Here is a 23,617-nt window from a genome sequence, read left to right as displayed (position 1 = left end):
GGTATAACCTTTCGAGCTCTAATTCCTCGCCCGTTGTAGTCTGCTTTGGAAGGGGCTTCTCTCTTTTCATTGGTATGTATTTATCTAACATCTTGCAAATCCCTGGGCTTTGAAAACCAAATTGGCATCTTCCTCTTAGAAGTAAAAGTGCCCCATGTGTTGGACCCATAGGACCCAGAGTCTGCTAACAAGCACTTTCCTTGATTATGGGAGAGGCATGCTTTTCTCTCTTTGTGTCCTTCTTTCAGCCAATGGAGTGAAGAAGATGAGCTTGCTGATGCCAAGCAGAATTCAGAATGGATGGATGAGTGTCAGGATGGCATGTTTGAGGCCTGGTATGAAAAAATAGCCCAGGAAGATCCAGAGAAGCAGAGGAAAGTAAGACCTCTCAACTAGAGTCATCTGAAGTGATCTGTGAGGAGAGTCGGGGGGCGGGGGGTGCCAGCAGGCTGTCCCCGAGAGGGCTCCAGGTGGCAGTCAGTACCTTAGTGAGTGGGCTGTCACCGAGCCTGGGCATTAACCTGAGGGGCCCTCAATTCTGACTTGACCGCACTCAGGCAGTGGCTCCCTCCCGTAGAATTAGATTCACAGGAAATTGGCTCATGAGGCTGCAGTAAGAGATTAAGTGCCAGTGAATTAATTTACGGCAAGAAGTAGAATTGCTGAAGGCCCTGGACTCTGGCGTCCTTGGTACATACGTTCCTGTAGGCAAGCACGTGGGAAGCCGAGGTTCAATCAGAAGGTCGCCCGCTGAGCAGGCAGATGTGCGCAGCGTCAGAGTTAGAGGATTCAGATAGCCCGCCACGTCCGTCTCCACATTAGGGGTTTTTCTGTCCCCACCACATATTGCCAGGCATCTGCTGGCCTCGGGTGCGCTGATTTTCTTAGTTTTATGTGCCTACTCTGTGCCAGTTACTTTGCTCATGTGACATCTCGGTCCTGCTTGGAGGGAGCACACCACTTGGCCTGTGCAGGTTTTCTCTCTTGGGAGCCGTTCTGTAGCTCTAGGGTGGCGTGGCACATTTGCCGTGATCCATTACTCTATGGCCACTTGGTGATTTATTTCCACGCCACAAAGATAACCTGTGCTATAACCTCCAGGGATTCTCCAGTAGAACATTTTATTTGCTCATGAAACGGTGCCTTTACTCTTTCCCCAGAAAGTTTTTCAAGTGTCGGCAAACAATTCTTTTGCAGTGTTTCTTGTATCTGTGACTACCACCCTTGTCCAGCCAAGTCCTCAGCCAGGAATCTGGACGTTGTTCCTGACCCTCCTTTTTTGGGGGGCCCCCATGGCCAGTCAGTCCCTGGGGTTCCTCGCCACCACCACCTTGGACCTCTCAAATCGGCCCACCTTGCCCCATCTCACCTACCGCTCGTTCCAGCCCTAACCGCTGGTCGGGGGGTTACTGTACAGCTGCTGTCGGGGCCAGTCTCCCTGACTCCAGTCTTGCCCCCTCTCATCCACTCTCTCTGTGACCAGAGCAGCTTTCAGAAGGCTCAGACGGGATCCCACTGCTCTTCCATTTAAAAACATCCATGACTCCTGAGACTAGCATCCAAGGAACTTTGCGGTTTCGCCTTTCTAACTTTATTATTTTTTTGTCTTTTTATCTTTTCTAGGGCCACTCCCGTGGCATATGGAGGTTCCCAGGCTCAGGGTCAAATGAGAGTTGTAGGCACCGGCCTACGCCAGAGCCACAGCAACATGGGATCCAAGCCTTTGTCTGCGACCTACACTGCAGCTCAGCAACGCCGAATCCTTAACTCACTGAGCAAGGCCAGGGATCGAACCTGCGACCCCATGGTTCCTAGTCGGATTCGTTAACCACTGAGCCACGACGGGACCTCTGCCTTTCTAACTTTAATCACCCCCTCACACTGTGTCCTACATGTGGACTTACTAGCAAGGTCACGAGCCCTCGTCTCGACCCTTTGGTGCCTCCAGGAGCACTTACCATTGCTTTTACCTGGCTTGCCCACCTCCCTTACCCCGGCCCAGCTAATGCTTGTCCGCCCCTCCCTCAGGTCTCACCTGAGGAATGAGCTCCTTTGAACAACTTCCTGTGCCCTCCAGGGCCTCTTGCATCTGCCCCTCCAAGCCCTTAGCGTGCTGTCTGGCGTCCTCTGTTTGCCCCTTCACGTCCTCGTCCTAGCACCTAGCACAGTGTGTGGAATGGCTCAAGTGCCTCTGCAAGGATGGGCTGAGTAAGGAAGAGCGGCCACATCTGAACGTCTGCGGGTTCATCGTGCCTTGTTTTGTCGTGTAGATGCACATGTTTATTGCTCGCTACTGTGACCTGTTAAACGTGGACATCTCCTGCGACGGCTGCGATGAGATCGCCCCCTGGCATCGCTACCGGTGTCTGCAGTGCAGCGACATGGACCTCTGCAAGACTTGCTTCCTAGGTACACCGCCCGACGCTGCCGTACCCGAGAGGAATAAGCATTTCTCTTTCCCCTGATCTTGTCATTGTTTTAAACTCCCCTCTGCAGCGCCAGTGCTGCCGAGTGGCACTCTCTGAGTGATGTGCTCCAGGGCTCTGTGATCCGAGGCGCTTCCACCTCCTGTCTTGCTGGGTACAGGCCCTCGATAAACACTCAGCACCAAGGGATATACATTTAGTCGAGTTTTCAGGAAGTTATTTGGCCTTCTGAATCATGCAGTGTTTGTACGTACACACAAGCAAACCTCAGAAATACTTGAATCCTCTTGGATTGCAGGTGCTGAGGTAAAGCAGATCGACAGCAGTGAGCAGTTGAGTGCCCAGTCGTGTAAGCCACAGCCCCTGCCCCGGAAGCATAGAGAGCCTTAGCAGGAGACTGGACCTGCTCGCAGAATGTGTGTTCCAGTACAAGTGTCCATGCTGAGTTACAGACGAGCAGTACAGATTATTCTGGAAAACTTCAGAAGTAGGGAAGCCTACCGTTGCAGGAGAGCTTATGGAGGAGGTGGAGTGTGAATTGGTCTTTGGAGGAAGTTAGACCTGGATGATGTGAAGGAAATAGCAGCGAATGTGTCACCATCCATAGTCTGTCCTTTGTTCAGGCAGACACACCCCGGTGTCTGCAGCTGAGTGTTGGATCGAAACAGGTTGGCCTCAGATGGTGGGACCCAGAGAGGCCAGGCTGAGGAACGTGAATGAGTCCACAGACAGTGGGGAAGGTTTTTCAAGTAGGGTGTTAACATGATCCAAGCTGTGCTAGAGGAAGGAGGTTCTGTCCGTTGAAGAGGCTCCTTTAGGAAATCAGTCACAGTAGAGACAAGGGGATTGGTGCCTGGACTAGGTTTCTGGGGCTGGGGACAGAAGTGGGTCAGAGGTAAGGAGCACGAAGCAGGGTGCGTGAGGGGCTTGGAGACCCACTGGACTCAGAGTAAGAACGTGGCCAGAGCCATCAGTCCCTTTTGCGACTAACCTTCTTTCTCGCTCAGTGGGTCTGGGGTTATGGGTCTCTTTTCATCCCTGATTTGAGAATGAAAAAGTAAGATCGAAACACCTGATAACATCTTGGTGGTTGTCCGCAAGAATACACCAATTGATGCTTAATATTTGTCAGAGGAGGGGTCATGGGAGATGCTCACAACTTGGCAGGTGAACTTGTACCGCCCGGCAGAGGTTGCGGGGGAAATTAGTGATCTGTTTGATTGGATTCTGTGTTGCACTGGAAAGGAGGGTCCATCCACGGCATCATTCCTAAGAAGTTCCGTGCCAAGGATATTGTCCATGTGCTCAGAGCCACTGGGCAGAGCACCTCGGTCTCCAGGAGATGCCTGTGGCCCCCGACATCCTGAGTCATCATTTGGGAACAGTCCTTCTGGGGTTGGTTCTTCTAAGAGCCCTTTGGCCCAGTCTACCTCATGCTGCTCTTTTTCCTTCAGGTGGTGTGAAGCCTGAGGGCCACGGAGATGACCACGAAATGGTCAACATGGAATTTACGTGTGACCACTGTCAGGGTTTGATCATAGGTCGGAGGATGAATTGCAACGTGTGTGATGACTTTGACCTTTGCTATGGATGCTATGCGGCCAAGAAATATTCCTATGGGTAAGTCTCAAGTGGCCTCTAGTCCAGTAACCTTTTCTCCAGGTGTTTGTTTGCTTTTTAAAAAAAATAGATACATAAAACCTTTCATGATAAAAATTTTCAAACATCCCCTCAGTGAAGTGAGTAGAGTGAAGAGAGTAGTACAATGGTACAATGAATCTTCATGTACCCATTATCCAGACTCAGCAATCAGGAAGATTTTCCTTTTTCTTTTGCTTTTTAGGGACACACTTGTGCCATATGGAGGTTCCCAGGCTCGGGGTTGAATCAGAGCTACAGCTGCCAGCCTACATCACAGCCACAGCAATGCAGGATCCAAGCCACGTCTTCGACCTACACCACAGCTCGTGGCAATGCCGGATTCTTAACCCACTGAGCGAGGCCAGGGGTCTCCAACCTATAACCTCATGGTTATTAGTCGGATTCGTTTCCGCTGCGTCACAACGGGAACTCCAGGAAGATTTTGCTATATGTGCTTAGTTTATTCTTTTTTTTCTTTTCCTTTGTTAAAGCATTTTAAAGCAAATTCCAGACCTTAAATCATTTCCTTACTACATTGTATCCATCTCTCAAAATAATGGGCGTTTTCTTTCTTTCTTTTCTTTTCTTTTTTTTTTTTTTTTTTTTTGTCTTTTTAGGGTTGTACTCGGTTCCCAGGCTAGGGGTTGAATTGGAGCCGCAGTTGCTGGCCTACGCCAGAGCCACAGCAACTCAGGATTCAAGCTGCATCTGAGACCTGCACCACAGCTCACGGCAACACCGGATCCTTAACCTGCTAAGTGAGGCCAGGGATCAAACCTGTGTCCTCATGGACACTAGTCAGATTCATTTCTGCCGAGCCACAGTGGGAACTCCTGGGCATTTTCTCACATCACCAAAATGCTGTTACCACCCCTACAACAGTTCATAATAGGGAATTCTAACTTTGCCTGGTTTCCATAGACAGTGTTCTGGGGGCTGTGAAATCCTGAAGTGGTATGTGGTACACAAAAGGGCTGGTAGGCCTTAAAAATGCCTTGCCTTTGCAGCCACTTGCCTACGCACAGCATCACTGCCCATCCGATGGTGACCATCCGGATCAGCGACCGCCAGCGGCTCATCCAGCCCTACATCCACAACTACTCCTGGCTGCTCTTTGCCGCCCTGGCTCTCTACAGCGCCCACGTGGCCAGCGCAGAGGATGTGGACGGCGAAAAGCTGGCTCCCCAGGCCCGCAGGAGTGCCGCCGCCCTGCGGAGCCGGTGCATGCAGCTCGTAGGGGACTGTCTGATGAAGGCGCACCAGGGTAAAGGTACGAAACCGAGCCCCCTCAGCTGCTTGAGGAGCAGCCCAGCAGAAGGGATACGTGGTGCTCGGTGTAGAGTCAGTCGCCAAAATCATTTTCCACAAGAGGTGCTCACCCTGGCGTGGAACTTAATTTTAAATCCCCAGATGCATTGGAGAGAAGTGTTGGCATCAAAATAGCATCTAGTGTCTCCAAAATATTTACGTAAAGATATAAAAATATTAATAATTAAAACTCTTGATGTCTGTGGATGGAGTATTTAGTATCTGAACCCATCAGCTGTAATGTTGCCAAAGGAATTCAGCCTTTTTTTAAAACCTGGAGCGAGTGCAAATCTACTTCCATACAGCCGTGTTCCAGGTGAGAGCTATTTACAACTGAAATCGTTTGTCCAATAAAATATCTAGATGACTCTGACTTTGCTGAGGGCACCAAGGAGAAAAACGCTGTGCATGAACTTGAGAGACATTTAAGTTCCGTTCAGAGGGCTGGACTCCCCGCCACGGTAGTGGACGGCAGGGAGGTCAGACGGGCGAAGGACCAGGCGGGCAGTGCCAGTGCTTCACTGCTCTTTTCTTATCTCTCTGCCCCAGTGGAGCTGTAGGAGTCTGGTTGTGTGGGGGTGACTATAAAATTTTAATGTTTGTGGTTTTCTAAACAGAGGATTCTGTTGTATCTTTTGTCCTCTGTGGTTAATAAGGTAAAAGCACACCCCACTGTTGAAACTTCTGGTGCCTGAAACCAGGAGCTGAGTGGATTGGGACCGCTCAATTTGGGATCGAGAGTTCTTTGGCCTCGTTTGTGGGAACCTCAGCCATCTGTCTGCAGAGAGTAGCAGAGTGATCTGTGGCATGTAGCGGGAAATGACCCTCGGTTTAAACCTTGGAACCACTCTCTTATTTGCTTCTCCTGTAGGTCTTAAGGCGCTCGCTCTTCTTGGTATTTTGCCTGATGGCGACTCTCCTCCGGAAAATCAGGCCCCGCCAGTCACCGTGCCCACCCGAACAGCAGAGGAGCAGCGGGAGAAGGCGGCCGCGCAGGCTGCTGCAGCGCCAGCTGACGCAGGCCCTCTCGCGCACTGCAGCGTAAGTGACGGTCCTCTCCTGTGCAGTCACAGGCGAGCTCAGAGCCTTCACGCGAGGGACGGAGCAGAGAGGTTAAGGGCGCAGGCTCGTGACCCAGCTCGCCTGGTGCAGATCCCTGCTCTGTCAGACCTTGGGCGGGTCACCCGTCTCTTTGCCTCAGTTTTCTCATCAGTAAAATGGAACGACAGTGGTAATTGATACCTATCCCCTAGCATTGTTGCGAGGACTTATAGGTGGTAGGTACACACATTGAGTTATTGTCTATCAAGTGCTTAAAACAGTGTTGATAGTAAGTTCCTCATTAGCATTAACTACTCCGGTTACCTGCCTCCTGCGGTTTGCATAAGGATTGTCAAGACTATGCCCCAAGGGAATTGGTCCCTGGCCCTTGGTGGACACCGTATATGTGAGGCTCCCATATATGCAGCCAACGAATAGGTGCCACCAGCTGCATGCTACTTCCACGTGTCGTTTACTCACGTTGTTTACAGTCGTTTGCTTCTGTAGTTTATAGTCATTTACGTAGATTACAGTGGTTTACACGTGTAGTTTATAGTCGTTTATAGTTTATAGTCGTTTGCTTCTGTAGTTTATAGTAGTTTACTTACATAGTTTACAGTAGCTTATATAGATAGTTTACAGTAGTTTACATATGTAGTTTATAGTCATTTACATATATAGTTTATAGTAGTTTGCATATACTTAACATACGTAGAAGAAAAATCTGGGTCTAGATGGAACCTGTGACAGTGACATTATTGGGAGTTCCCTTGTGGCTCAGCAGGTTAAGAACCCGGCATTGTCACTGCAGCAGCTTAGGTTGCAGCCATGGTGCAGATTTGGTCCCTGGCCCCAGAATTTCCGCATGCCGTGGGTGTGCCTGCTTACCCCCCTGCCATCCCCACCAAAAAAAAAGAGATTGTTTTGTGGAAAAGCACAGCAGAGCTTCTGTGATGTTGCCTCCAAAGCTTGAGTTGGTGCTATATGTCCTTGGCTTTGCCCCTGGAGCTGCCTCTTATTTCTGTTCTCTGTCTCTGTCCTGGATTGTCCCCAGTTGGCAGTTATAGTTCACTAAGATTCTGTTGTCATTTGGAGGAAGACAGAAGCAAAGACTGCTGGCAAAAACCTAAAAATTCTCTTAGCTTCATTCAGCCAGAGTCAGCACAAGACAGGTAACATAATAACCTTCAAGCCTTTTTTGACTACAAAACCCTCCTCCAGACAGCATTTTACTCACCCACAGGTTACACCAGGCCGAGAGAATGTTATCAGCAAAGACAGGATAAGTCAGCAGTCTTGTCTTCACCTTTGAGCCTCGGAATAATTGTATCTTCTTGTGAGCTCCTAGCATCCTATAATATGCCACCCATCAGCACGCCAGCACCCGTGGATCTGTTTATTCATTTATTTATATCATGATGGACTCAACAAGTTTTTTTTTTTTTAATGGATTAAAATCTTTTACTTATTTATTTTGATGCTCATATTGTCCCACGTTTGGCCAGTGGAAACTCCTTCAGACTGGCTTTTGTGTCGTTTTGATAGGTCTCCATTATTCTTTGAGCACTTCCCTAATTTTCGATACACAGAGATGGTTCAGGCTTATCTTAGGCTTTCCCTGGCGAGGGACTGGAATCAGCCTTTTTCTAAGGCACTCGCAGAGCATGAGTGTCACTCCTTTTGGGTCGTCTTCCCATCAGCAGCTGGGTGCACCCAGGGTGCTCTGTCTGTTAGCCCTCTAGCTAGCAAATGGCAGTTGCCAGCACTGTCCCCACGGTGCAACCTGAATATCCCCAATACGATGGCCTGAAGGACCATATCCCATTGGTGCCCCGAGTACAAATCCCTTGTTTTTGAATTCCTGCATGTTTCTAGCCAATCCTAGGCCCTGTTGAAGGCATCTTCCCTCCACCCCTCTAATGCCTAGAGATGCTTTTTGTTGTAAACCACTGAGAAACCAACCTCCGTCAGAGGCATCATCCAGCGGATTCTGTCTACAGCAGCCTCTGACCAGCAGTGAGGACCCTTCAAGGGCCCTGCAATGCAGCTGCAGTGGCTCTTTGGAGCCCTGTGATAAGAGGAAAGATCAAGACTCACATTCTAAGCCAGAACTTTGGAATGACAGTGTTTGCACACAGCGCCACTTAGCACAGAGAACGTGCTGCTGGAGGTCTTTTCACAGGGAATGTTTTGAGCAAAGCCGGTAGCTCTCCCAGTCCTGGTCCTCTCTTGGGACAGTCACGTTTTTCTTTGGGAGACGTTGAGGGTAGGATTGATGTTGACGTGACAGCATCTGGAGAGTATCAGCAGAGGGCAGGACAAGTCAGCTGCCACCGGGAGATGTCAGGGTCTCTGGGGGGTGTTCAGCGTCGTACGACACGCCACCTTTGGCTCCTTGGAGCTGGGGTGCCTCCACCGCGCACAGAAGACATCCCGCATGGCCTGGGTTTCCACACATTAGCCTGTGTGACAACAAGGAAAAGCTGAGGGCCTGGGGCATGCAGGTGGTTTTGAGGGTGACTCCGAGTGACTCCGGAGGAGATTCAGGCTGCAGACCATCCCCTGCCGGTCTGGGCAGCTCACTGCCAGACTCCGGAGCCCAGAAAACCCTCCCAGCGCCAGCGAGGGCCCCTTTCACATGTCTCCTTGACAAAATGGAACTCTGACAAGGGCAAGACAGTTTATGTGCTGGAAGGAAATCCACACCTTTGTTTTTTTTTCTTTCCGCTTTGGCGCTTCTGAAAGACAAATAGAATGCGTAGAGGTTTGTAGCAGAGCCACTGGCGAGGTGACTGCAGGCTCTGAGAGCGCGGCATGCGGAAGACGTTTGGGGGAATGTGATGCAGTGACTACTGTCTTAATTAGGGTACAGAGTATCAGCAGCAGTGAGGGGCCTACTTCTAATTCAAAAGTATTTTAGTTTGTGAAGACCAATTGGCCAGTGATTTTAGAAATTGTATTATATTAGCAAGTAAACTTCTAAGACAGATACCTTAATTCTTTTACACTCCTCATTGTGTTTTTAGGGTAAGAGAGATGTACCCAAGGAAGTCAGGCCTTTGGATCCCAAGCAGAGAAGTAAGGCGGATGAAGGTGTCTCATTAATGAAGGAGCCTTCCTGCCACACTCAAACTTCAGACGCAGCTGCAGATGCCTGCACACCTACAGGACTTCCAGGTAAAGACTCTGACAATTACCTTGATCTCTTTCATGGTTGTTTTTTTTTTTTTTGTCTTTGTTGTTGTTGTTGTTGTTGTTGTTGCTATTTCTTGGGCCGCTCCCGCGGCATATGGAGGTTCCCAGGCTAGGGGTCGAATCGGAGCTGTAGCCACCGGCCTACGCCAGAGCCACAGCAACGCGGGATCCGAGCCGCGTTCTGCAACCTACACCACAGCTCACAGCAACGCGGGATCCGAGCCGTGTCTGCAACCTACACCACAGCTCACGGCAACGCCGGATCCTTAACCCACTGAGCGAGGGCAGGGACCGAACCCGCAACCTCATGGTTCCTAGTCGGATTCGTTAACCACTGCGCCACGACGGGAACTCCTCTTTCGTGGTTTTTTTTTTTTGGCTGCGCCCGCAGTGTGGAAATTCCCAGGCCAGGGATCGAGATCTGTTTCGTCTTGAAAGACACACATGCCTACCCCTGAGTTATTTCTTGCATCGACAGACAGACAGACATGTGCCTCGTGCCCTCGCGGCGCTTACAGTCTGGGAGGGTTTAAGACAAAGGTGTTCGTAACGGAAAGGTAAGGTGGAATGTGATCCATCCCGGAGAGGGGCCTGAGCGGCTGTTAGCAGTGATTGGTTCTAACTGGATCGGGCGGCCTCCAAACGGAGCCTCGTGAAGGCACCTGCAGGGCATCGCGAGTAGGCCGAGGTCTGCTGCGGGGGGAGGGCTTTCAGAGCAGAAGGAACAACATGAGCATAGGCCCCCGAGTGGGAAACCCCAGATGAATCCAGGGAGAAGTCCTTTGGGCAGGTGTGTAGGGAGGGAATGGAGCCCTGGAAGGCGGTCCTGGACGGGTGCTGGGGCTCTGTCGTGGAGGCCCTCAGAGGCCTGCCTGGGGACGGCAGCAGCAAGGTCAGAGCCATGTTTTAGGAAGATTGAAGGGCCAGGAGACTGGCAGCAAATGTCAGCCTCCTCCTTCGGGCAGCCCAGGGAGGCAGGATCCTTCCCACGCACCCACTCTGTGAGGGGGCAGAGGTGAGCACCCGGCATTCTGCCCTGTCTGTGGGACCAGCTCTCAGAAGGGGCTGGTGCTCATCTCTGCAGAGCATCTCATTCTAAGTTCCAGAAAACAGTCTGACACGCCATGTCAATCCTGGTCATCAGAAGCCACTCCGGTCTGATTCCAGCTGAGGACCAGCATCCTGGTTCACATACAGTTTATTCATTCATCTATTTATTGAGTACCTGCTGTGCTCCAGAAACATTGTCACTGAAAAAAAAAAAAAACTAGAAAGATTTGATAAACAATATCAAATGATACAATATGTTAAAGGGTAATTAAATGCTGTGAGCACGAAAGAGCAGGGTGATGGGGAGTGCAGAGGGGTCGGGAGAGAGAGGAGCAGGCTTGACTTCAAAACCAGGTGATCAGGGCAGGCCTCGCTGAGGTAGACGTGTTCAGCTGTAGGTTTGTAAAGTCGCAGCTTGATTCCGTCGTGACACAGGGGCAGTGCATGTGGTTCGCTTCCCTCTTCATACATATATAGAGGCTGCAAACTCTGAGTGTTTGGTGTTTTACAACTCAGATGCTGAAAATTCAGAAGCATCATCTCAGAAACCCATGGAGGAAAAAGCAGTTACTCCAAGTCCTGAGCAGGTGTTTGCTGAGTGTTCCCAGAAGAGGATTTTGGGGTTACTAGCAGCCATGTTACCTCCCCTAAACTCGGTAAGAGACAAATGGCTTTTTTTTTTTTTTTTTTGATTCAAAAAAAGAGGGGTGGTATTATGTATAGGAAAAAATTTTGGAAAACTGTATACTGAAATTAACTGTTAATTACAGTTGTCACTGTATCCCTGAGGGTGTGGGATTATCAGTTAGAAGTGGGATTGTAAAATGGTGCCTGAGAATGTTTATTTTACAGTAGATTGTAGCTAAGCCATTTCTCAGAGATGCTGCATAATTCCTTTGGCCCCAGTCCAGTTATAAATAAAATATGAAGGCGATAGAGCGTTTAGTTGATGTGGTTACATAGATTTTGTATTGAACAGATTTTTCTCCCTCCTGACAGGATCCCACAGGGCCCCTGATAGACCTGGAGCACGTGCTGCCGCTCATGTTTCAGGTCGTCATCTCCAACGCAGGCCACCTGAACGAAACCTACCACCTCACGCTGGGTCTGCTTGGCCAGTTAATCATCCGGCTTTTGCCAGCGGAGGTAGATGCCGCAGTGACCAAGGTCCTCTCAGCCAAACACAACCTGTTTGCGGCAGGGGACAGTTCCCTCGTGCCTGATGGCTGGAAGACCACCCACCTGCTCTTTAGCCTGGGAGCCGTCTGTCTGGACAGGTAGCCACTCCTTGCCGTACCCCCTTGGTGTTCAGTTCTTTAGATCACTGATCTGGCTGTTGATTAATTTCAGTGTGCTTCAGTGCTGTTGTCTAGGAATCTTCTGTGAGAATAGGGTCCGTTTCACTAGCAGTGCTGTCAGCTGACAGTAAAGCTGTGCTTAAAACCCGCATTAAAGTAGCTGTGCCGTCTGGGCACTCTCTGCTGATTCAGCTCTCTGGTGACACATGTTCTGGTTTGTTTTTTTCCTGAGAGTAATAAATGTAGGCTTTGAGGTGGAAGAAAATAGATATGCTTTTGTTATAAAAGTAGCATAATCATGATACCAAATTTGGAAAACAAAAATTTGAAAAAGAAACAAAAACAAGAAAAAGAAATCACCTTGCCCTGTACCATATCAGTGCATCTGGTGCTATTTTAATATATTTCCTTCCAGGCTTTTTTCCTGTGCTTGAGAGTTTGCACAAGTGCACATGTGGGAGTGACCTTTACCGAGATTTTTTTTAAAGCATAGCTGTAGACTGAGTATATAAGTAACAAAATCTTGCTTCTCCCCCCGCCCCCACCGTTATATGAAAAGCATGGTTCTGTTAGTTTCAAAACTTATTAGCGCATGGCTCTTTGGCATGCTTCTGGGTCGACCTTGGAATGTAGCGCGCTCCGATGGGTTGAATTTGAAGCCTGTGCACTGCCATTTATTTAATGGAGCTCTTGCCTTCCAGCCGGGTGGGCTTGGACTGGGCGTGCTCCATGGCAGAGATCCTGCGGTCCCTCAACAGCGCCCCTCTGTGGCGTGACGTCATTGCCACCTTCACAGACCACTGCATCAAGCAGCTGCCTTTCCAGCTGAAGCACACCAACATCTTCACCCTGCTTGTGCTGGTCGGCTTCCCCCAGGTACACCACTGACGGTCTCGCCTCTTCTTCCAGCCGTCATCAGGCACATTCAAGTCTACACGTTTGGAAGGGTTTTTTTTTCTTTAGTTATATAATTTGCTTTTACAGTATTGGTGTAGTTTCAAGATGATGGGTTTGTTCACCCTGCATTTTTAACAACTTAGCTATTTGATTCATTTTATTAGCCAGTAGTTGGCTCTGAATAATAGGTAGCTGTAATATACTAAATTACAGAGAGCCTCAGAGTACAGTTGTATTTCACATGGACATTCATCTTGACCTCATTTCTAATTTTCATGTCTCTCAACTGGTTGGGGCAAAGAAAACTGTGAAAACATGACTTCACCCCGCAAGCACTTAAACCAGTTCTGTGCCAGGCGCTGGGCTGAGATGGGAAGAACCCTAGCCTTGAATGCTTGTTCAAGTCAGTGGCACAAGCCAAAGAGACGATGCTGGACGCGCTGTTGAGTTGCCTCTTCTGTCTCTGTCACGTTTAGGTCCTCTGTGTGGGGACCCGCTGTGTGTATGTGGATAATGCCAATGAACCACATAATGTGATCATCTTGAAGCACTTTACTGAGAAGAACAGGGCTGTGATCGTCGATGTCAAAACCCGCAAGAGGAAAACAGGTCCCAAGCATAATTATTTTTTCTAGGAATGCGAGAATGTTGTCCAGTCCCTGTATACCCTAAAATCAGTGAAGATACTTGGTTTTTGCCCCTGCAGATATATTTTTAAAAATCAGGTTATAGCTCCCTGAACTTCTTTTTCCTCACTTCTGAAATGATGTGGTTGACAGAGTTCACTTGTGGCACCTCAGGTTAAGGATCTGGCATTGTAACTGCAGCAGCCCAGGTCGCTGCTGTGGAGCTAGTTTGTGCCTGACCCAGGAATTTCCACGTGTTGTAGTGTGACCAAAAAAAAAGAAAAAAGAAAGAAAGAAATGATGTGATTGAATTGGGATAGTTTTTCTTTTTTCTTTTTTTTTTTTGGCTGTACCTGTGGCCTGCAGAAATTCGGGGCTAGGGATTGAACCTGAGCCGTAGCCGTGAAAATGCCTGACCCTTAGCCCACTGAGCCACCAGTGGACTCCGAAATCAACTTGAAGGCCCTCTCCACTCGTTTGTACATATGGCTCTGTGTGTTTTAGTTGGCCCCATGTTAGTATACTAAGTATTGAAATCAGGTCTTCCAACTTCATGTTCCTTTTCAGAATTGTTTTCGCTAGTCTAGTTCCTTTGTCTTTTTCTATAAACTTTAGAATCTCAACTTATCAGTTGCTGTTATAAAGAACCTGCTGGGGTTTTGGCTGGCGTTGCGGTGAATCTATAGCTCCGTTTGGGGAGAACTGACGTCTTAACAATATTGAGTCTTTTCACCCAGGAGCATGGTCGACCTCTCCATTCACTTAGGAAATAAACGTCAGTCTTAGGAAATGTAGGTCTTAATTTCTCTGAACCTGGCAATAGACTATCAGCTGCCTTCTCTTATTCCTGATTTTGGTAATTGGTGTCATTTCTTTTTTTGTTACCTAGGTTGTCTAGCCAGAGATTTATCCATTTGTATGATCTTTTCCAAGGACTAGCTTTTGTCTGTTTTTTCTCTGTTTTCTGTTTCATTGATTTCTATCTTTAACATTATTAATTTCCTTATTTCTTTTTGCTTTGAATTTAACTTGCCCTTTTTTTTTTTTCTGGATTCTTTTGGTGGAAGTCTAAATCACTGCTTCGAGACCTTTCTTTGTTGATAGAAGCATTTTAATGCTATGATGTTCCCTCTAGGTGTGGCTTTAACTGCATTAATAATTTTTGATATGTTGTATTATCCTTTTCATACAAGTCAGAATATTTTCTACTTGTGATTTTTTTCCCTCTGTGATTAAGTCTTTGTTGTTTAATTTCCAAGTATTTGGGATATATATCTGTTATTGATTTTAAGGTTACTTACCTTTTTTTTTTTTTTGGTCTTTTTGCCTTTTCTAGGGCCGTTCCCACAGCACATGGAGGTTCCCAGGCTAGGGGCCTAATCGGAGCTGGAGCTGTCAGCCTACACCAGGGCCACAGCAGTGCCAGATCCAAGCGGCGTCTGCGACCTACACCACAGCTCACAGCAATGCCAGATCCTTAACCCACTGAGCGAGGCCAGGGATTGAACCCACAACCTCATGGTTCCTAGTCGGATTCATTAACCACTGCGCCACGACAGGAACTCCTTAATTACTTTTTTGTCAGAGAACATACTATGAATGATTTAAGTCCTTTTAAGATATTGCAACTTGTTTTATGGTCTGAAATTTGGCCTGTTTCACATAAGGCTCCATGTGCACTTGAAGAAAATGCACATGCTGTATTGTTGGTGGAGTGTCCTATAGACATTCATTGTCATTTAGGTCAAGTCACTTGATAGTGTTCAAGTTTTCTATATTCTTACTGATTTTTTGGCTGTTCTAACTATTACTGAGAAAGGAATTGTGTGTTCTCATTCATTGTGAAATGTTTCTGTTTATCCCTAATAATATTCTTGTTCTGAAAGCTAATAATTTCTGTGGCTTCTCTAGCTTTTTAAAAAATGACTAACCCTTGCAAGATGCCTCTTTTTCAGTTCTTTTGCTTTACACTTCAAGTGGATTTCTTGCAGATAGCACATAAAGGAGTCTTCTTTTTTAATCCAATTCGACAATACCCGCCTTTTAATTGAGATGTTGGCACCATTTATATTCAGTCCTTATCAAGATCATTGCGTTCATTTCTACGACTTCTGTCTTGTTTTTTATTTGTCCATCGGTTCTTTGTTCCTTTTTCCCTCTTCTCAGGATGTGGGATCTCGGTTTCCACTTTAGAGGTTGAACCCTGGCCACAGCCATGAAAGTGCCAAGTCCTAATCACTAGGCCACCAGGGAACTCCCTTGGTTTTTTGTTTGTTTTTGTTTTTTAATGATTCCGTGTTATCTCTACCTTTGACTTTTAAACTGTATCTCTATTTTTTTAGTGGTTGTTCTAAAGTTTACAGGAATATACCCTGAAATAATTTTTTAGTGGTGCACTAGGGTCTATAATACATCTTTAACTCATTGTAGTCTGCCTTCAAATAATATTATACCGCTTTACATATAGTAAGGAAACGGTATAGGTTTTATATATTTTATTTTATCATCTTCTGTGCTATTACTGTCACACGTTTTACTTTTACACAATGCAAACCTCACAATGTATTATTTATTTTGCTTTAAAAAGTCATATTTTTTCCTTTTTTTGGCTTTTGAGGGCCGCACCTATGGCATATGGAGGTTCCCAGGTTAGGGGTCCAATTGGAGGTACAGCTACCGGCCTAGGCCACAGCCACAGCAACACCATATCCAAGCCGCATATGCAACCTATACCACAGCTCACAGCAACACCAGATCCTTAACCCATTGAGCGATGCCAGGGATCGAACCTGCAACCTCATAGTTCCTAGTCAGATTCATTTCCATTGCACCACAATGGGAACTCCAAAAGTCATATATTTTTAAAGAGATTTTAAAATGAGAAAACAATATCCTTTCCGTTTAGCCACATAGTTACAATTTCCGGTGCTCTTCATTCCTTTGTGTAAGTTCAAGTTGCTACATGGTATCTTTTTTTCCCCTGAAAACATCCCTTAATACGTCTTCTTCTTTTTTTTTTTTTTTTTTGTCTTTTGTGTTTTTAGGGCTGCACCCAGGGCATATGGAGATTCCCAGGATAGGGGTCAAATTGGAGCTGTAACTGCCGGCCTACACCAGAGCCACGGCAACGCCAGATCTGAGCCACACCTGAAACCCACAGCACAGCTCACATCAATGCTGGGTCCTTAACCCACTGAGCAAGGCCAGGGGTCGAACCCGTAACCTCATGGTTCCTAGTCGGATTCGTTTCTGCTGCGCCATGACAGGAACTCTCCATAACACTTCTTGTAGTGCACATCTGTTACTACAAAATATTTATTTTGGTCTGTCATACCAAACCAAATATTTATTTATTTATTTATTTATTTATTTATTTATTTTTGTCTTTTTTGCTATTTCTTGGGCCGCTCCCGCGGCATATGGAGGTTCCCAGGCTAGGGGTCGAATCGGAGCTGTAGCCTCCGGCCTACGCCAGATCCACAGCAACGCAGGATCTGAGCCGCATCTGCAACCTACACCACAGCTCACGGCAACGCCGGATCGTTAACCCACTGAGCAAGGGCAGGGACCGAACCCGCAACCTCATGGTTTCTAGTCGGATTCGTTAACCACTGCGCCACGACGGGAACTCCCCAAATATTTATTTTTGACTTCATCTTTGAGAGAGAATTTTGCTAGCTAAAAAATGTAGGTTGAGCAGTTTTTCTTTGCATACTTTTTTTTTTTTTTCAGTGCCGCACCCAAGGCATATAGAAGTTCCCAGGCCAGGGGTTGAATTGGAGCTACACCTGCCAGCTTACACCATAGCCACAGCAACGCAAGATCCAAGCCTCATCTGCGACCTACACCACAGCTCATGGCAAGGCTGGATCCTTAGCCCACTGAGCAGGTCCAGGAATCGAACCTACATCCTCATGGTTACTAGTCAGATTTGTTTCTGCTGTGCCACAATGGTAACTCCCTCTTTGCATATTTTGAAGACAACAATCCATTTTCTTCTGGCTTGCATAATTTCGGCCATGAAGTCAGTTGTCATTCTCTGTTACTGTTCAAAATGTGTCTCTCTTCTCTGGTTACTTGTTACTTTTAAGATTTTTCGCTTAATCACTGGTTTTTTGCATTTTGATTATAATGTGCCTTTGCCTTGTCATGATCTTTCTTTTTTTTTTTTTTGCAGCATATGGAGATTCCCAGGCTAATCAGAGCTACAGTTGCTGGCCTATGCCACAGCCACAGCAATGCCAGATCTGAGCCGCGTCTGCAATCCACACCACAGCTCACGGCAACACCAGGTCCTTAACCCACTGAGCAAGGCCAGGGATGAAACCCGCATCCTCATGGTTCCTGGTCAGATTCATTTCCACTGCACCCCAACAGGAGCGCCTTGATTTTCTCTCTGTTTCTTCTGCTTGGTGGTTTGTTGAGCTCCTGGATTTATGGATTTATAGTTTTCATCAAATTTGGAATTTTTTTGACCATTATGTCTTCAAATAGTCTTTTGCCCCCAGGTAGGACACTTCCACTCTCACTGGTAGGAAGATAAAATATTTCCAGAGGTGTATGTGAGCTCCAAGAATTGTTCTGCCTACTGCTTGCTGGTAGTTCTTTCCTAGAACTGGGTAGTTTCCTCTCACATTTGTACAGATCAGTATTCAGCCAAAGACTCATAGGGAACCCTCTGTGAATATCTAGAGAGATCTCTCATAACCTCCTTCTCTCTGTACATCTCCCATCTCTGTGGTATTCTGCCCCATAAATTCCAACTGCCTTGACCTCCTTGAACTGCGACCTCCATCTCTTCAGTTCGTTGGAACTGGACTCTACTTGGATTTCCACGCGATGCTGGGCAGCTTGGAAACTGTCTCCAGATAGCCAGGGCTATTGGTGGGCTCACCTGATTTATGTCTCTTCTCTCAGGGGTCATAGTCCTCTCCTACCTTGCCCAGTGTCTGCAAAACATTGTTTTCGTATATTTTTTCCAGTGTTCTGGTTGTTTAAGGTAGGGGAGTGAATCTGACCCCTCTTAGTCTTGTTCAGCAGTGGGCGTCTCTCATGTGTCCTAACCTTAAGAACTCCCCTCGGCACCTTTGCAGATAGCTGTTTGTGTGAGTTGTAGGAGCATGCATTGCCTCTCATAGTTTTTAATGGGTAGGTGGCCCCAGACCACTTTTGTCCTCAGCTACAAGCTGGCTTTAAATGTATAATGGCTAAGTTTGAAGCCAGGAAGATTTGTGGTTTGGCGTCTGCAGTTTTTACTTTAGTAAGTCACATTCCTGGGAAAGAAACTTAGCTGTGGGAAGCATTAACTGTGCTTTTTGTGCCTTTGTTTTCCTGCCTGACGTCACCCTCCAGTGAAGGACTACCAGCTGATTCAGAAAGGCGGAGGACAGGAGGGCAGTGACGCCCAGGCCCAGCTGAGCCAGTACTCCCAGCACTTTGCCTTTATTGCCAGTCACCTTCTGCAAACCAGCGTGGACAGCCATTGCCCTGAGGCAGTGGAAGCCACATGGGTCCTGTCCCTGGCCCTCAAAGGGTTATACAAAACCCTAAAGGTAAGGCAGAGCCTCTTCCACTTGCTAATGAGTCTGCCTGGGACCTGACACCTGCAGGGTATTAACTAGAAGGAAATACTGTCTGATTTCAATGGATGGTTAACCCTAGGATCTTGATTGTTTTTAGAAATGGCTGGGGCCTTGCCCACGGGTAACTTTAAGGAAGAAACAGAGTTTTCCCAGTAGTTGGTTCTCTGTGATTTTTCAGCACTGCCTCGTGGAACCAGGTCCTACTGCCTTGTGGGTGCATAACCTTGGAAGATGAGAAGGAAAATGGACTGAGCAGTTTCTCACTTGCCCTCTGAACCACAGCTCCTTCCGGTTCACCATAGGAAGAATAAAGGGGGCTGATATCTATGGGATCTTTGAGCCATAGGTTTGGCAGTTGGGGTGAGAGAAGGCAGACGGGGTAAAGAGCTGGGCGATGGCTGACGTGAGATGGGAAGCCTATGGGAAGCCTCGCCGTGTGGGGAACAAGATGCTTCTACTGCCTGAGGGACATCGATGGGGAGGAAGGGATCCCTTTGAGGACGATCTTCCCGACACAACTAGCCAATTTCCTTTGGAACGCTCTTGAATTCTTGACTTTGGCACTGTTGGCCAGGAGGTCATGGAAGGACCACAGGGAGATGGGACGGGATGGCGCTTCAGCTCTGGTCCCACCCTGAAAGTTTTCAGTTTTAGGATTGAGACCACACGTGTGTTGGTTGTTGATTTCATGGCATTTATTACAACCTACGATTGCTTTAGTTGTTTGCATTATAGTAGGAAAGAGAAAATAAACTCCCTGAAGGCAGAAACCATTTCTGTATTTGAAACCTTCATTCCCTAAGTATTTGTTGAGCACCAGATGCCAGATGGAACTGAGTAGGTTGCATTGAACTAGAAAGAAGATCCCTGCTGTCTTGGAGCTTTCAGCCTAAAGTGCAAGGGAGACAGCAAAGAGCCTGCGAGGAAGACCACCCTGAGGCAGAAAGAGCCTTTCTGAGGGGGCGAAATTTGAGGTGATAGATAAGGAGTCTGGGCAGAGCATTACATGCTGGGAGAGAGCCAACTCCAGGCCCAGGAGCAGGCCTGGTTGTCAGGGAGCAGAAGGAACACCCTAGGGCTTCAGGACAGTGGCAAAAAGGAGATGCGACCACAGAGGCAGCCAGGGGGCCTGCAGGACCTCGTCAGCCAGGATGGGCACTTTGATTGTAGTTTACGGAACAGTGGGAAGCTTCTGGAAGGTAGAGAGCAGGAGTGGGACATAAAACCTCTGTTCTTAGCGTAGGACTCTGCACGTAGAATGTACGAGGCTTCAGAAATATTTGTTGAGTGAATGAAGTAGACAGTGAGTGAACAGACTTAGGTTATGGCTCAGCTTCAGACTTTCATCCTTCCTCTGACTCTGGAATTTTCACCAGAAGGTAAACTTGGGCCGCTCGCTGAGACTGGGCTCTGACAGACGCCTGCTTCTCCCCGAGTGACCCTCACTGTCTTCACTCTGAGGCAGTTGCAAATCATTCCTTTTCTACTGGCAGGCTCACGGTTTTGAAGAGACTCAGGCTACCTTCCTTCAGACTGATTTGCTGAAGCTGCTGGTGAAAAAGTGCAGCAAAGGGACAGGCTTCAGTAAAACGTGGCTCCTCCGGGACCTGGAGGTAAGGGACGAGGGTGCTTCCTGCTGCAGAGCCACTGGCCTGGGAGTAGAACCACCGGCCAGTCAGGGCCAGCGCGGCCCTGTGCACTGCACGCTCTCCTGGGCTGTTGTTTGTCCTCGCTGTGGAAATAGAGATTGTGACACTGTCTTCCCCTGTCAGGGAAAATGAACTCAGTGTTTGTTCAAAGGATATTGAAAGAGAAGTATTTTATGGAAACATACAATTGACCATTATATCCTGGTAATAAAGTGTGCCCTTGAATTATTATTTCCCTTTCAAGTTCCTTTGAGCTAAATTTGTCCTCACTTATGTTTATTTTATGTAGGATTTTAGTTGATCATTTTCGTTTTATTACTCTTTCCCATAGGCCTTAGGGTTTTTTTTTTGTTTTTTTTTTAATTGGAATTGTTGTGGTTCCTGGTGGAGTTCCTGTGCCCAGTGCCAGCTTCAGGTCCGGAAAGGTTGCTGCCGTATGGGAGGCGGTCCCCCGTTCTTAGTCTCAGAGGCCCGAACTCCAAGAAACAGCTCTCAGTTGCCACAAGAGGGTTTGGTTAGGTTTTCGAAAAATATGCTAAAACATAGTAATGGATAACCTGGTGAGCATTTGAGCTCTCATTCTTTAGGAAATGTTTTTAAATTAAATTTTTTTTATATTCAAAATTTGCATTTCTTTATATTCAGAGAATTTGAAAAATAGAAAAGAAAAAAAATCTCCAAATTTCCCCCCTCAGACACAGCTACCATTAGTATTTTGTATATTTCCTTTTTCTCATTTTTTCCTCCTGTGTCAATATTACATACAGAAATTTAAATCATACAATGAGCACACTATTGAAATAAACAGAGGTCATGTGATGGCCATTTTTTTTAAGCTTCTAGTTTTCATAACCATCATTTTTAAAGGCCGCACATGATCCGTTAAAGCTGGATTTCAGTTTTTGCCGTTATGAAATGCTTCATTAACCACGTAAAGACTGTAACCTTTTTATTTGACATTCCTCCTAAAAGATGAGTTATGGAGTCAAAGGTTATGAACGTTTGTACCGCTCTGTGCGTTTCACCAAAATGCTTCTAAAAAGGTGATATCAGCTTACCCTGTCAGTGGCACAGTTAATAAACCGTTTTAGTTGGCATTTCCGTGATTGTCAGTACTAGCGAACGTGTTTTCCTGTTTCTTTACTAACTTTCCATTCCTTTCGTGAGCTCTGATGTCTTTTAGAAAGTAGGACAGGAACACGGTGGCTCCAGTTGCTGCTGTGGTGTGGGTCCAATCCCTGGCCTGGGAACTTTTTTTCTTTGTGCATTTTCAGACTGAACCTGTGGCATATGGAAGGGTCCAGTCTAGAGGTTGAATTGGAGCTGCAGCTGCCGACCTGCGCCACAGCCACAGTCACATGGGATCCAAGCCACATCTGCGACCTACACCACAGTTCATGGCAATGCCGGATCCTTAACCCCCTGAGCGAGGCCAGGGATCAAACCCACATCTTCATGGATTCTAGTCCAATTGGTAAGGCACTGAGCCACAGTGGGAACTCCTGGCCTGGGAACTTCAACATGCATTGGGCGCTGCCCAAAAAAAGAAAGCTAGGTCAAATATTTTTTATCCTTTGAGGGTTAAAGCCCTTCTCAGCCACCAAACACTCACATTCCTGCCCTGCCTGGTTTTCTTTCCATGTAGGTTTTGTCCATCATGCTGTACTCCTCAAAAAAGGAGATCAACACTCTGGCCGAGCACGGGGAGCTGGAGCCGGATGAGCGCGGGGACCAGGAGGAGGATGTGGAACGGTCGGTCGGCAGCCCTGGGGAGCCAGAGCAGAAAAAGCTGGACCCTCTTGAAAGCCTGGATGAGCCCACCAGAATCTGTTTCTTGGTACGTTCTGGGTCATGGTGTGGACTGAGAAAGTGGCTCTGAGGAATGGATTCTCTTTAGCCACATGGAAATCTTCAGGCTGATGTCCTGAGAATTACTTCCTGAAGACTCAGCCTGAGTTGTGTAGAAATTTTCCCTTACAACAGTAGCTCTTAATGTTTTGTGGTCACAGACCCAAAAGCTTTAGATTGTTTTTCCCATAAAATACATGTGCAAAAACTCATGTAAAATTCTGCACGTGATTTCAGGCCTGTCCGTAAACCCCCAAATGCCAGTCTGTGCTCAGAGTTACTGGGCTCTTACTTTCCGTGGATAATGCCCCCTTCCTCGGAATGACGTGAAAATGGGCAGGGGCTTGGACTTCCAAGAGTCTCTGTGAAGAGCAAACGAAGAGCATGGGGTGGATGTAAGAACAGCAAGTGCGGTTTTTGAAAACATCAGAGGAGAGTCTAGGACTTAGATATATGTGCCAATGTCAGACTTGAGTACAAGGCAGCACTACAGAGAAGCCAGCAGCGAACGTGGCCTGGTGGGTATCGTAATGTGGTGACGCCCTCTCAGTTGTCTCTCGTCTGCTTCCTCCCGGGGCCTCCAGATGGCTCACGACGCCCTCAATGCCCCTCTGCACATTCTCCGGGCCATCTATGAGCTGCAGATGAAGAGGACCGACTCCTTCTTCCTGGAGGTTCAGAAGAGGTAAGGGACAGTTCAGTGCAGCCAAGGCATAGCGAGGGAACAAGCGAGGGCAGGACTCTCTTCACCTCCTGCCCAGGGGAGCTGGGTAAAAACTCCGAGAGGCCAGCGAGCCGCTGGGGGACTGGTTTTCAGCTCTTCATAAAGCGACTTGAAAGCTGACTGTGCTACACTGCATAGCTCATCCCTCCCCCCACCCCTTTTTTGGGGGGCTGCTCCCATGGCATTTGGAAGTTCCCGGGCCAGGGATCCAACCTTAACCACAGCAGTGACAATGGCAGGTCCTTAACCTGCTGAGCCACCAGGGTGCTCCTGCATGGCTCATCTTTGTGTTGTACTGTGTGCTGCTATGGGAAGAGCTTTGAACTTGCAGT

The 23,617-nt window shown here is 47.5% G+C and overlaps 1 protein-coding gene across 1 annotated transcript in view; it reads left to right on the top strand.

The window, feature by feature from the left end:
* Positions 1-23,617, top strand: part of ZZEF1 (zinc finger ZZ-type and EF-hand domain containing 1) — a 114,168-nt gene that overhangs the window by 76,594 nt on the left and 13,957 nt on the right. The window contains 14 exon segments of the mRNA XM_047758051.1: positions 249-378; positions 2,271-2,409; positions 3,881-4,046; positions 5,075-5,337; positions 6,247-6,416; positions 9,443-9,593; positions 11,178-11,317; positions 11,661-11,938; positions 12,661-12,835; positions 13,333-13,465; positions 18,835-19,034; positions 20,558-20,677; positions 22,359-22,550; positions 23,146-23,246. Coding sequence (XP_047614007.1) covers positions 249-378; positions 2,271-2,409; positions 3,881-4,046; positions 5,075-5,337; positions 6,247-6,416; positions 9,443-9,593; positions 11,178-11,317; positions 11,661-11,938; positions 12,661-12,835; positions 13,333-13,465; positions 18,835-19,034; positions 20,558-20,677; positions 22,359-22,550; positions 23,146-23,246 — 2,358 coding nt within the window.

The sequence above is a fragment of the Phacochoerus africanus genome, chromosome 14 (assembly GCF_016906955.1).
Source record: "Phacochoerus africanus isolate WHEZ1 chromosome 14, ROS_Pafr_v1, whole genome shotgun sequence".
Classification (NCBI taxonomy): domain Eukaryota; kingdom Metazoa; phylum Chordata; class Mammalia; order Artiodactyla; family Suidae; genus Phacochoerus; species Phacochoerus africanus.
This window is presented reverse-complemented; position numbering and strand designations above follow the sequence as displayed.